General features: G+C 42.9%; 1 protein-coding gene across 1 annotated transcript in view; it reads left to right on the top strand.

Annotated features, from left to right (window-relative positions):
* The window catches only part of iqsec3a (IQ motif and Sec7 domain ArfGEF 3a), a 104,468-nt gene extending 93,398 nt beyond the window's left edge, over positions 1-11,070 (top strand). The window contains exons 10-15 of the mRNA XM_041964448.1: positions 971-1,096; positions 2,387-2,486; positions 2,973-3,131; positions 5,426-5,518; positions 6,903-6,946; positions 10,510-11,070. Of these exons, the coding sequence (XP_041820382.1) occupies positions 971-1,096; positions 2,387-2,486; positions 2,973-3,131; positions 5,426-5,518; positions 6,903-6,946; positions 10,510-11,070 (1,083 nt within the window). The remainder of the gene's footprint in view (positions 1-970; positions 1,097-2,386; positions 2,487-2,972; positions 3,132-5,425; positions 5,519-6,902; positions 6,947-10,509) is intronic.
* The last annotated feature ends 3,348 nt before the right edge of the window (positions 11,071-14,418 follow it).

Here is a 14,418-nt window from a genome sequence, read left to right on the forward strand (position 1 = left end):
GAGGCAAGCCAGAGAGACAAGAGTGCGAAGGGGCGAGAACATGATTAGATCAGTCTCCGAAGGCATGAGCCATTTTTGTGGTGTAATCTGCTTAAACGGGGAGAAGCACTCAAGTCCAAGAGGAGGAGAGCGCAGGCCTCAAGGGAGACAGCTGCAGCATCTTGGGAAAAAAAAAAAAAAAATTTAGACCTCCAAGTGCAGCGTTATCACCTTTGCGAATCCAATTGAGTCTAATGTCAGAGCTAATACAGTAAACAGCAAACAGCGATCTCCTTGGCTGTTTTCTTTCACTCTCACAGCTCTTATATACCACTTCTGCACCAAAATTAACAGCAACTAACTCCTTTATCATTGCCAGTTGTCCATTTTTTTTCTGCTGTCTTGTTCAACATCACTTCAGGCAATATTCACGTGCCGACAGCATGAACTTCAACGTGCTTTATCATTTCACTGGAAAAGGGGTGAAAAGGAGGGAGGAATTCCTAAACAGACTATAGGTGTCTGTCTTCATAGATAACATTTTTTCTTCCACTAAAATGAGGGTTCTTGCTTGCTCACATCAAATCAAGTTAATAAAAAGTGTGAAAAGAGCAACCTGAAGTTTCACGACAGCTCAAATGTAAACCTGCATTCATGCCCGTGTTCTCCTCAGCGGAACAGTTAACATTTGGATAACCTTGAAACAACACGCAGTCTCATCTGTTGCTCTAATTACTGCTTTAATATCTCTTAAGACTCTTGGGTCCATCTTCATGACACTAATTTGTCTCAGCATACTGTGTTTAATGGCTTTTCCTTCTCATACTTCACTCTCAGCTTTTAACCCCGGTGAATTGTGTGCGGAGCTCCAGCCAAAAGTCATTTGTATTAAGAGTCGCCCGATTTGTCCTCTTCTCGTCCATCTCTTCATTTGGTCTTGAATGATTTTAAAGCTATTCTGAGTCTTACCTGGATGTTTGTGTCTCTGCAGGTTCTTTCCGTCCCTCACAGAAGACTGGTGTGCTGCAGTCGGCTTTTTGAGGTGACAGACGTCAACAAGGCCCAGAAACAGGCGGCACACCAGAGAGAAGTCTTCCTCTTCAATGATCTCATTGTGGTAAGTACACAAAGAAAACTGAGAATCCTAATGAGAGATTCAGTGTAAAAATGCATATTTGTCCTATGTTGTTTACATGTATACAGTTTCCTTTCAACCACCCCTGAAATGTCTGTTTCTGCAGCACAGTCAAAGCTTTAAAGCTGCTTATTTTGTTGTGACAGCTGCAATGCACCATCACCTACTTCGTCTGTGAGCTCCCCTCTCTTCTTTTATGTTGTTTCATAACTCAGGACTCTCCGTCCATTTCTTTTAATAATAGATAGTAGCAAACACAGTGTTGCAGTGCACTCATAAGCAAAGATCTCTCCCCCACAGGGGCCAGTAATAAAGTCATGTTTCACAGGGGCCACAGCATAGAGAAGTTGCTCATTTGGACCAAAGTCGTGTAGATTTGGAGAATTATCGGAGGTTTAATGGTGGGCACAATTAATGTGCTCATTAGGAGCCACATAAGGGTTATCTATCTAAAGTGTTTAAGTACTTTCATAATTATATGACATTTTGATCTCATTCCAACAAAACACAGCAAAAGAAAAAGCAGCGTGGCTGTTTCTCCCCCTTCCTTTTTCTGCTAAATCATAAAAGTAATTGGTCGTTGCAGGAAAAGGAGGTTAAAGGGCCGATATTGAGGAAAGAGACGAGAGAAGTTATCCTCCAACATCACAGTGGAATTCTGTTCATTTGGCACTAACAGTGAGCGGTGCGATATATTCCAGCGAGACGTCTCCTCCTGACAGCTTTGAAAGCCTGGCAAGAAAATGTCTTTGAAAGATTTTAGTGCAGAATTAAAGTGATAGGGACTTCTCTTTGAGTTTGGCCCCTGTTCTAGCAGCTTGAACATGTCGAGAAGTGTTTAAATTGCCAATGTGATGTATTGGTTTAATACGGCTCGCCTGGTAAATTATGGCCCGCGGTAGCGCCGCAAAAACAGATTCGCCTCATCTTTCTCCATCTGGAAGGTCGTTCAGTGAAAAAGCACAACATCTCTAATACATCCTGATATCAGCATGCCATGGTGTTGCTTTTCATACAAATTAGAGCACTAGCACACAATCTGAAACACTTTGAAGGTTGTGATGTACGTTAATATTGACTCCATCTGCCCTTTAAATGTTTTTTACATTTTCAAAAAAGTTTTCCGAGCTTTCTTTGAGGTTTCTGTGTGACATGGAAATCTCAGCGACAGTCAAAAAGAAGCACTCAGAACACTGAACAAAACAGTTTAATGGGCTCTCCTGTCATTCAAAATCGTTGCCATACTTCTCATCGTTTTCTTGTCGCCTTCAGATCTTGAAACTTTGTCCAAAGAAGAAGAGTTCTGCAGCCTACACTTTCTGCAAAGCCATGGGCCTGCTTGGCATGCAGTTTCACCTGTTTGAAAATGAATGTAAGTCACAGTATAACAAATGATGCTTTGGACTGTTGCCAAACAGGGAAAAATTGCCCAAGTTGTAGTGAGGAGGTTTATAGGAGTTATGGCTGTATTTGAAATGCATTTAATATTAAACTTCTTTTCTTGCTAAGTGCGCTGCTCTTTGTTTTTTATATTCATGACGGCAGAAATTCATCATCCTGGACTCGTTTGGTCCCAGGGAACATTTTTTAACCTGATAGTTTCACATTAATCGTGCATTTGCACTTTTTAAGATGTAATTATACCAACCCCTTCTGAGCACATTGCAGGAAAAGTTTAATGCATATTTGAAATGCCTTGCTAAGTTGATCATTTTCTTAAAAATATCTGCTAAAGGGGGAAAAAAATGAGTTTACAAAACTGCATTTCGAGACATTTTAGGCCTCACGCTCACAAATCCCTTGCAAACACTTCTTGCAATTCCTCTTTTTTCATCTCAATGTCCCCTGTGCTCCCCAGACTACCCTCACGGCATCACCATCCTCTCACCTTTTGGCTCAGACAAGAAGCAGGTACTTAACTTCTGCGCCCAGAGTGCTGAGGAGCTGCTCAAGTTTCTAGAAGACCTGAAGGAATCAATCGCGGAGGTGTCAGAGATGGAGCAGATACGCATCGAGTGTGAGTGTCTGTCCTTGTATGATTTGTCCCTTGATAACGCAATGAAGGACTGTTCACAACATTGCTTATATCGCACATTTTTGTGGCAATATTTGCAGCCCGTTGCCTGCAGCTCTTCATCTAACAGCTCACTGTAGCTGCTCCTTCTTGTTCCGTTGCTCCCTGCAATACCTCAAACTGATCCTCAAAAATGACTGTTGTCTTGCTTTGTAGACACTTTTTTGATGAGCAGTAGCGGTGTTAATCTCACTGACCAACGCGGTGCATTTTCTGTGATTACTTCAAAATAAAACTCAACTCGTGTTTCGCCAGTAAAATTATTTATTGTGAAGCGGCAGCAGTGGGAAATGTTAATTGCATTAGCAGTAACTCGGGAACACTTGGGAACGATGCCACTTGGACCGGATTGTAATACTGCAAACACAAGGGCTTTCATCAGTTGGCCATAGGCTCAGTCATCATTGTGTTGTTACCTCATTCTGTGATAGATAGCGAGTTAACAGATATTTATCAAAAGGTTCAGTGTGTCTAGATTTCTATATTATAGATGTCTCTATTTCACACAGGTCTTGTAGCTGCATTCATTGTACATTATACTTGGGCTGCCTTGCGTCCGTCACGTTTGTGTGTATTCCTCTTGCGGCAATGCACCCAGCCACAAAAGAAGGGTCAACATCCCATTACATTGTGGGCTAAATCAATAAGCTCACATCTTGGGAAGTGGGAGACTCCAGTGGATTCATAGATACTCTGTGTGGGAATCAGTTGTCCTCTGATGGTACACATGAGTCAGAAGCCTTCCTTTGTTTTGAACTATTTGCCAACTTGCAGCCAGCATTAGAATTGTGTCGGTGCAGAAAGACTTTTGCATTTTGTTTCCTTTGGTGCACTGCAGCTCGAACTGACTGCAGGAGGGCAGTAAATTGGAGGTGAAAAGAGGCCAGCGCTCCTAAAAGCAGCCAGGCATCTGAGTTGTTTGGGCCTGTGTGCACGTGAAATTCTCCAGACAATAACAGGCGCACATGCTTAGACACACATGGAAAACCAGAGTATCCAGAGCCTGGCTTCTGCCAGTGGGCATCAAAGAGAGCCTCCCTGCTGGGATTTGACGCAACCGCATTACCCTTCACAAAGAGGGAGGGCCAGCAGCCCGAGGAGAGCAGGCAACAACATATGGAGACAGGCAGAGGTTGACAGAAGGAAGCTATTTCTCAGCTACTGTGCACAAGAACACATACATAAACCAACGCACACACACGAACACGAAGACAACCCACACTTCTTCTTAAGACATATTATAGGAACAAAACTTGGAGCAAGAATGATCGCTGGCACTTGCACAGACAAACACATCTTCTCTCCTCCTCTAAGTGCTTTGTATTGTTGGAACATTAGTAAACATGCCTGCAGCTGGCTCGCTTATGCTGGGCTTTCCCTGTTTGAGATGGGAAGGAGAAATTAGCTTCTTTTTATCTGGTAGCGCATTTTTTTTTCCTGCATCTGGACATTTATAATGAGGAAAATTCATAATTGATCATTTTAATTCAGCTCTGCACTCACTCTAAACCTACTATTTCACAGATAGTACAGTATCTCTGTTCCCTTCAGTCAATATGCCTGTACTGTAGTCTGACCTAACCTAAATTCATAAAAGATTAAACTGAAAAAACTATGTAATCTGGTACTAATTATAGTTATAGAAAATAGTTGGAAATGTACCAGTTGAACACATCTCTAGTTTCCCTACAATTAGTACCATAATGCAGTTATTTCCAAGAAACATCAAAGTAATTTTTGGGGAATTTGTTCTGAAAACAGCGACTGATAAAATAAAGTGTTACTAATGTTTATGTGTAGCTTCATACGAGCCGTTTTCCAGGAGATGAACGATAAAACAGGACATTTTCTGTTGAGATTGTCAGATTTTTCTCACACCAACATGAATCAGAGGACATTGTGTGCTGCACCCCTGAGGTCTCACCTAGCACTTTTGCGGTTCGGCATCAGAATTAGAATGCAGCGCAGCGTCGGAGACAAAACAACATTTAGTCATCGTGATTGGAAATGACATGCAATTACCATCAAGTGTGAAGTTTAATTAGAGAGATGGAGAGTCGTGTTTTGAGCTTAGAGAAGAGAGCGCGAGAGCGAGGCAGGACGAGCATGTGGGTATATTATGTTTTATAAAATAAAGCAGAAATAACCCGCCTTCCTCTACCTGTGTATATCTACTTATGTTGCTTTCTGTCGTGGTGATTATGATGATGATCATTTTTGTCTTCTGTTCTCTGCAGGGGAGCTGGAAAAGCAGCAGGGAGCCAAGACTCACTCAGTAAAGAACAACGGCACACAGCTCGAGCTGCGCAGCAAACAGGGCTCCCCATCAGGTGTGTGTGCACTGTTGCTGTTTGATTTCGAAACCCACTGCAGAGACCCTGTCTCCAATTGCGTTAATTTATCTGCTGTTGAAATGTTATGGACCGGTCAACTGGAAATAGATATTTTCTCCTTTAAAAAAGGAGGTGCTACATGTAGCATTTTAAAATGAAATAAATGTTGGGTCGCTAAAGATGATATGATAACAGTGGTCATTTACCATCAAACTCCTTAGTCATTTTTTAAACATTGTCCTCAGATTTGCTAACTAAGTTCTCTCAAAACTGTCCCACAAAACAAAAAAGAAGTAATACTTAGTAAAGAAACAGAGGTTAGATTCACGCTTTGTTAATATTTTCCACCTTTACGTGAGAAAATGAGGCTAAGCTGGTTAGTTTGGCAAGGTTTGTGTTTTATTGAATACTACATTAGCTTTAGCACTGCAGGAAGGAAGCTAGCTGGGTGGTTGGGAGGTAGTTGAGTGGACTAGCTAACATTTGCACATTTTGTTTGCACATAACACATACAATTTATACCATTCCCTAAATTACAGCTGTTTTTTTGTTTAGGTTGAGGAAGGAGATAAATCCAAAGAAATTAAAGCTGTTTGCTAAGCTATGATTAGAAAAAATGTGCTGCCCTTTGCAAACTACAAACAGTATGCTAAATGTGCTTTTTCTTAACTTGTTATGTTAAAATGTTTCCAAAAATGTCTGATCTTGCACAAAGAAATCATTTTCACTGAAACTGCATAGAGTTGTGAAGTTGGAGGAGCTATTTTGAGCGTACTGGTTCTGGTAGTAGATGTCCCATTCATTTTTCCCATAGACTGCTATGTAATTCACAATTTTCACAACTCCCAAGGTGCGTTTTATCAAGACACTCCTATAACTGGTATCTCGTGTGCTGCTAATGGCTAGCAGAAGCTAAAGATTTTGGCCCTGAGAATTGATCACTTGATTTTTAGTGCAACTTTTTTTGTTTTACGTTCACAACTGTTCTGATTTGCTCCTCCTACTGGCTTCTTCTCCATGGCAACGGTAGCTGAGGCTCATGGGTATTGCAGTATCTAGAGCCGTGCATCAGACTAAAACATGATTTCCCAGAAACAAAGTTGGAATAATTAAAACTAAAAAAGAAATAGGAAAACCGAATGGAGAAAAACACTTTTGGAACTGGCTGCCCCCGCCACTTTGCAACTCAGTTAACAGTCATTCAGCGCTCTTCACTTCTCATCTTGAAATACTTCAAGTGCTGTGATATAAAGTGCCTTACTTTAAAGCATATTTCTTGCTCCGAACATCATTTCAAGATGCAGTACAGACAAAATATCTTTTTAACAGACATTTTGCTGCCACTTTTGTCCCTTTTCCCCTCATATTTTCTTCTGTCCAGGAAACCAAGAGATAGATGACAGAAGTGGACACAATGCAGTAGAGGTAAGTACTAGTGATAGGGCAATGTCCCAAACAACAGGTAAGTCAGTGCAGTCATTATCAAAGTATTGTAGGATGAGAAGGCCCAGGACTAGTCATATCTTTAGGGCCAGAGGCGTCAAGCAGGAGTGGCTGAAGAGCGAATGAGAGAACGCGTGCTCCGGGCATGTGAGGTAACCCAACCAAACTAAATATTAGATAAAAGGACTCCTTTGCTGTGTGAAAATTAAAGATCGTTTTGGAAAAATTAATGAAATCACAGCAGTCAGGTTCTAGTCACAGAGAACGCATCAGACTCAGAGGCTTAAATATTATCTGTATGCCTAAAAAGGAGTACATTGTAATTAGCTTCACAAGCTCAGGCAGAAATGTTGACTCCTTTAGGGCCTTTAAAGGAAAAAAGAGAGAGCAGCCTTTGCCAAAAGTAGCTGAGCACATGTGTGAAATACATATACTGTGTGTGTGTGTACCCACATTCAGCACCGAGACCTTAATTAACACAGTAACATGCAGGCGGATAAATTTAACGCTCATTTGATCTGGAGTCGTCACCTCCTCACCCCTTTCGAGACCTCCGGGGGGAAACTTCTCGTGCGAACATTTCGTGCGAGCAAGAAAGCAAGCTGAACTACAGTACCCATGGGGCTTTGCAATTACCATCCGAGAGGCATCTGATGACCTTTCCTAGTCCTTTCTGTGCTTGCGGAGTCGAGGGCTGGAGTGAAAAGCCAAATACACAGGGTCAATTTGACATTCAGTGGCTGTTTAATTTCACACAGCTCACTGGTACACTTTGCGAGGCTGTGAATCTTCACTCAGGTGCTGGTTATAGCAGAAGTAATTACAAATACATCATTCTGAAAGCCATTTCAATTTCAAAGCTATAAACGGCTGTAGAATGACAACAATTACAGCAGAGCAAGCACCCATTCATTGCTGCTCTAGAGACATTTAAAGGCATAAAAACAAAGCTTTTTTTTATTGTGCAAGGAATATGTGCATGTTTTATGCATACAAGCGCTCTCTCTCTCTCACTTAATAGCCTTTGGGTCCTGAGAACAGAGAGCTATGATCAGGTCAGTGTTCATGGTTGTGTGAGCTACCTTCACCAGCCGTCTTCCCCTCCACCATGCAGCCTGCAGTAAATGTCAGTGGCTGGTGGGGAGCCGTTAGCTGTCGAAACACATTTATCTTGGAAACCAGGAGGGTCAGGCAGAGTATCCTGCTTGTACTAGAGGCATGAATGTGGGGATGACAGAAGAATCTTCGATAAGGAAGGTGCAGGAACACTGTGTTAGTCTGTGCTCAAGTCTCAAAGTGGCTAACGACCGTCAAGGGCGTAATTTACATGTCTCCTTCACTTTTCAACATCCTGTTTTTTCAAACAACAACCTTGAAGACTCTCGCGGTAATGGATTGTCAGTCAGCAGTACCGGTGGCGTGGAACACATGCTTGAACACAAATGTGGGTTGTTGTTTGTTTCTTTCTGACATGAGAAGCAAACGCCTAAATCCAAGCACAAAGACAGCCATCATCACAGAAAGGAAGAGCAACTCTTGCCTGTCGCATGTCGTCGCCCTCTTAAGCTCCGCCAGCTTCTCTTCAGGTGCAACCAATCCAGCTAACGATCCACACGCAAAGACGGCTACCGCCCAATCCAAATCACATACATGTGACTTGGAACCAGAGTGTCACACATGTGGCAACGTGCATCTACAGTGATCTGAACACAAGTAGACAGCGCTAATACAAGTGTAAAGGACCAATCACTCAAACCACATCCAGGTGGTCTGGAACACATGTGACCACATATCATTTGTAGTGTAAACGGTAACGTGTCCTGATGCATCTGCGACGAGAACGCAACAGGAACACATCTCACCAATGCAGGACGTGGTCATTGTTTTGGCGACAGCGCACCAATGCTAAAAATCAGCTGTTAGCTGATTGACAGTCAGTTTAAAGGAGCAGTTCTTGGGAAATACGATTATTCACCATCTAGTTAAGAGTTAAAATGGTTAGTGCAGAGTGTATCGATGTTCTCATATGTCTGTCATGCAGAGCGGGAGCCAGGAGGCGATTAGCCTAGCTTAACAAATACTGGAAACAAATGGAGACAGCTAGCCCAGTGCTAAAGTTCGCTATAACACGTTCTATCATACAAAAAGAAATGTAAAAATGGGATTTTACGGGGAGTTATGTGCGGGATCTATTTCTTGGCTGGGCGCATCGACTTCCTGAACTGTGAATACAGTAAATAGGGAGTGATATCAGACATTGTGAGTATTACTATGAAGTGTTTATATACTGAAGGTATCTCAGACATGTCCTCATTCAGAAATCAAACTTTTAAAAAGCACCAAACAGTCAGAGAAACCCTTCATTCTTTATCCAAAGAGCTTCAGACCTCAGTGATACTGTAAGTCGTATATATGTAAAGTCGTCAAGGCTAGCATGTTCAATAGGAGTAAATGCTAACGGAGGTCTTTCACACTGCTCCATTAAAATAGAGATAAATATATTTTGTAACACAAAAACATGATGTAGAATAGAGATGAAGCAAAAACAGGTTTGACATAGTGATAGAAACAGGCTGTTGTGGTTAAAATGGTAGATGGACATGAAGTTTATATTATTATATTAGTTATATTCACCCATTATTTAACTTAACCTGAGATGACAAGCGCAGTGCTAACCATATCCATTAGCTTCCAACAAATCTGAAAATAGCCGGCCTGGCATGTGCTGTGGTTCCTCAGTCCACACACTGATTTTCGTCCACTACACATAATATGCATTTCAGATTGTGCTCATTCCATGAATTTTTGATGATACTCCCCATATTTTGAGCTTTCTGAGAAACGCAGCGAAAGGTAACTCGGAGACGTGACAAGCTTGCTAAAATAAGCCTCATAAAAGGAATTCAAGGGTAAGATACAATAAGAGCAGCAGAAAAACAACTTTGAGGGAAGGAAAACAGAGCTGAGGCAACTGTGACATGTGGAGGTTTGCATTCTGATGCGTGTTGCCTGTGGACGTCTGTGGTTGTCAGTCTGCTCACCTCCTCTCCTCCTCTTCTTCCACCTCTCCCTCTTCTTCGTATGACCTCCGTCTATGTTCTGGTTACTCCCGAATCTCCTCGTGTCCGCTGTCCCCATAGCGCCACACAGTGGTTTGGAAGGGAGACACGGGGGCCCTCAGTGTCCCCTTTGGAACCACCGGGCCCCTTCTGTTCAGTCTCGCACCAAATTTCTTATCCCCATCTTCCCCGCCACTGTCCTCCACCTGCTCCCAGTCACACACTGGTGTCCCCAGCATCCGATCTACACTGTTCCCAGCACCTGAAGGGGTGGAGGGAGGGGAGTGTGCAGTAGTCACGATTTTACACCTCCACCGACCCCCAACACCTAAGCCCCCACGCATGCCCTGTGTGTGTGTGTGCTGTGCGTTCACCACCGCCCCCCTCCCCCTAAAAAAAAAAACTAAAAGAGGGCTTGACGGATTGTAGAGGAGGAACCAGTTTTATAACATTTGATGCTGTTCTCTTGGCTGTTTTCTAAACTAGGTGTCAATTCACAACAGGCTTCAGACGTACCAGCTCAGCAGCAGCACGGCTCGGAGTCCCGAGAGCGTGGCCCTTCTTAACCATCGGGGGGAGCTGCTTTTCCAGCAGGGGCCCCAGGGGCTAACCCAGGGGCCGGCGCCTCCACCTCAGCACCCGCAGCTGCAGTCAGCGGCAAGCACCCCTGCCCACCACCTCCACCTCCAGCAGCACCACCAGCCCGCTGTCAGCATGGCTGATCTGCGGCCCGAGACACTCATCCAGTGTCAGCAGATCGTCAAGGTCATCATGCTCGACAACAGCGGCCACGGACGCATGGAGGCCTTCCTCAGCCAAACGCCCACACACCACCACTACCAGCACCACCACCACAGCCACCACCAGCTCAGTCAGTCGGCCATGTCCACCCCCGTCCGCTCGCCGGACGGCTCCCATGGCAACGACGGCCACCAGCCCCCGCTGCCTCCTCCACCTCCGCCTTACAACCACCCGCACCAGTATATACCCCCCGACCCCCGCCTCAGTCTACACCGGACCCCAAGTGGCTCTCGAAGCATGGTGTAAATAAATTAGTTAGTATTTTCCCCCTGAAACACACACTTCCACACAGCCCTTCTCTATCTATTTAAAAGTACATAATGTACATATATACATACAGAAAGAGCTATAATGAAAAAATGAAATCTCACTTATATGCATATATTTAAGGAAAAAATAAACTAAAAGAAAAATCAAGGTTTTAAAAGAGATGCGGAGAAATAAAAGTGCATATATGAAGTTTTACTTGATTCCACATGTATTTTGAAATATTATGTAGTTTTAACAAATTTCTATAACTTTTTGTCAGTTTTAACTCTTGCTAGAGAAAACACAGATATTCAGTTTCCGGATGGATCCCTTGTAGTTCCACTATCCGCCACCAACAACAACAGAAATATGTGAATCCCTCGATCTTTTCTTCGGATTTTGTTGGACGGACACGCTCCAGGGACCTTGCGCTTCTGTTTTTCGCTTCGATCATCCCACACCTCATGCCTGCTGTGCTGTATGTGCGCGTGCGTGCATAGTTGACACTCTACTGAAAACGTGTGCCAAAATACATACGCTTCCACTAAACACTGACTTCTTTGCACTTGACTAAACGCTAGGGCTAGAAGAAAAGAAAAGAGAAACAAACAAAAAAAAAAAACAACACCTTCCTTTGCTTTGAGAAAATAGTCCTTTCACGCTTCTCCCTCAAGGAGCACAAAAAAAAAAAAGAATAACAAAACTGATATTTCCGCTGTTGCCGATTTATTTATGTGATGGAGGGCCTCCTCTGCTCCCTTGGATTAAAAAAAAAAAAAAAAACATCCTCCGATAAGCTGTGTTTGTCATCCGCGCCTCCGTTGTGTTGTGGCTCTCTATCATCAGAAAACACTCTCACTCCATTGTCACTCCTCATAGATCATTCCACAGCGAAGGATGACAGGAAACAAAGGCGACCAATCACGTGGAGTGCGGCCAAACCAGGATGCTCCCGCCGATTGTTGCTTGTCTTCATGTTTAACGTGGCTAACGCTTCCCAGGAGGGAAAGTTTTTCAAACAAATCGTCTGAGCCGCTCTTGGACTTTTCTAAAACGACGACGATTCGGCGCTCACGTGTAATATATGTGCAACACATCTGTTGTTTATGAAATGCTTTTTTTCAGGAAATCACCCTGAATTCCCACAAAGATGCTCCTGCTGCAGCTGTCAAAAGTCAAGATCTGTGTTTCTTTTAATTTGCGTAAAATATTCCAACCTTTGTGTGTGTTTCCCGTCGGTGGGTAAATGCAGGACTGAGTCCGCCCACGACACGTCCAGACGCTGTCTCTTTATGTCGGTGCAGCTCCCAGGTTTGGTTTCAGCTCCTTGTGACTGTTTTCTCTTCCCTCCTAACCTTTCAGTCTGACATTTTCAAAAAGGCAAAAACTACAGAGGCTCACACACACAGCTTATATCGCAAATGCTGGCATTAATGGTATTATTTGTGCTGCTGGCTAGCCTGCTTTAAATAAGAATGGGACAAAAAGAATGCATTATCTGATCTCTTTCTCTTTCACCCCAGCCGAGATTGTAAATACCACATTCAAGCAGTGTCGGAAAGGACAAGCAAGCTACCTTTAGCCCCCTTCAAAATGCTACTGCCCTGTCAGGCGTCCTTCAGTCTGAAATAGGTCAGCGACTGCCCCAGCCTGAATGTGTCCATCTTTTAAACATAAGCCCCACCAGGTACTGTGGAATGGATGTTAGGTTAACTCTGCTCCCATCTGACCCCCATCTGTCTGATTTGTTGATTTATAATCACAGAGCCACCGCAGGGAGGTCTCTATCTCATCTTTTTGTCCTTTTCCACTCACGATTTCACCCAGCGGACAGACAGAGGCTGCAGAAAAAAAACAACGCTCTGGCCGGCTGGGATGATGAGTGGGTGTGTGTGTGTGTTTGTGTGTGTGTGTGTGTGTGTCCCGCTCACGGTAGCATCCTGACTTTCCCATAAACGAATCCGACCCCTCTTTTGTTTTTATTTCACAACACAATGAGAAGAGTTAGTGCTTCAAAAACAAAATGAACAGCTGTTATGATCATTTGAATATTTTTCCAGCCATGAACAAACTTTTGAAGGTCATACATTTGAGCGCATAACATGAAAAGTTCTGCTTCGTGGATTTTACAGCGATGGATGATGATCATGTGACATTCATGTATTTGTTTAAATTTAGCGTTCAGATATAGCGTGATTCTTTTCTCAAGCATGACATCAGTTTGGAGGCCTGTTGGACTCTGATTCCCAAACGTCTTGAATTCGTTTGTGCATGACTGAGTTTGCTGTGACGCACTAGTGGGAGATGAAGAAGACAGAATTTATTTATTTTTTGTTATGCTGTAAAAGTACTGAAATTGAAAAAAAAACAAACATTATTTATGACAGCAAACATCCCTTCAAACAGAAAAATGGATTTACAGTGGTAACTTTGAGGCCTCTATTTTGCCATCCCTGTCCTTCACTACCCTTTGTTTATGGTTGCGCAGTTTTTTTCCCACTTGACAATGTGTTTTTTAGCATTTTGAGAGATTGACATGCTGTGTGTGCAATAAACAGGAATACGAGGCGCGCTGAAAATCAGGAGTTTCGGTTTGAAAGGAAAACCAATGTAGCATTTTGGGAGTGCAGCATATGGAAGCGCAGCAGTAGCTAACTCTCTTAAAGACACTGAAAAAAGGGCTCTGCCATACCAGTGCACTGCTTCATGAATGATGTGGATCTTTTGTCTGGCTCTTCAACACTGTGCTTGCTCATACTAGTTCAAAAAAAAAAAAAAGACAAAAAGTGGACATATTTAGGGGAAGACAGGTGGAAACTGAGTGTTGACAGATATGAACCATCACCTCCCTCAGTTGGCTTTGAATCCCTCTCTACCTGTCATTGCAGTATATCAACATGCTATTAAAGATGATTTAAGTCTATTCACTACAATGGTTTGCTTTGGTTCTTGAATTTAATGACTTGATTCTTCAAAATTTGAGTCGCTGTGGGAATATTTTTTATTTTGAAATGTCATCTTACACACATTTTACCATGCATTGCAACATGAAGCTAACATTTTAGCTATAGAAGTTCTGACCAGATGATTTATGGTGTTCTGAAAACAGCATTGTCCTACATAGACACTTACATACACGGCCTGTATTTGAAACCCCCTACTATACTAGCAGTACATACTGATTTAGCCAAAATGTAGAATGTAGTATGCAAACAAAAGCAAATCTGCATTATGCCAGAAGTACGTGTTTGTCATTTAGAAATCTCCAGTATGCATCAGACCAGTCTACCTCGCCTACCCACAATGCAAAGTGCTGGAGTGGTTACAACAACCGGTCGGTCCAAC

Source organism: Chelmon rostratus, chromosome 22 (assembly GCF_017976325.1).
Source record: "Chelmon rostratus isolate fCheRos1 chromosome 22, fCheRos1.pri, whole genome shotgun sequence".
Classification (NCBI taxonomy): domain Eukaryota; kingdom Metazoa; phylum Chordata; class Actinopteri; order Chaetodontiformes; family Chaetodontidae; genus Chelmon; species Chelmon rostratus.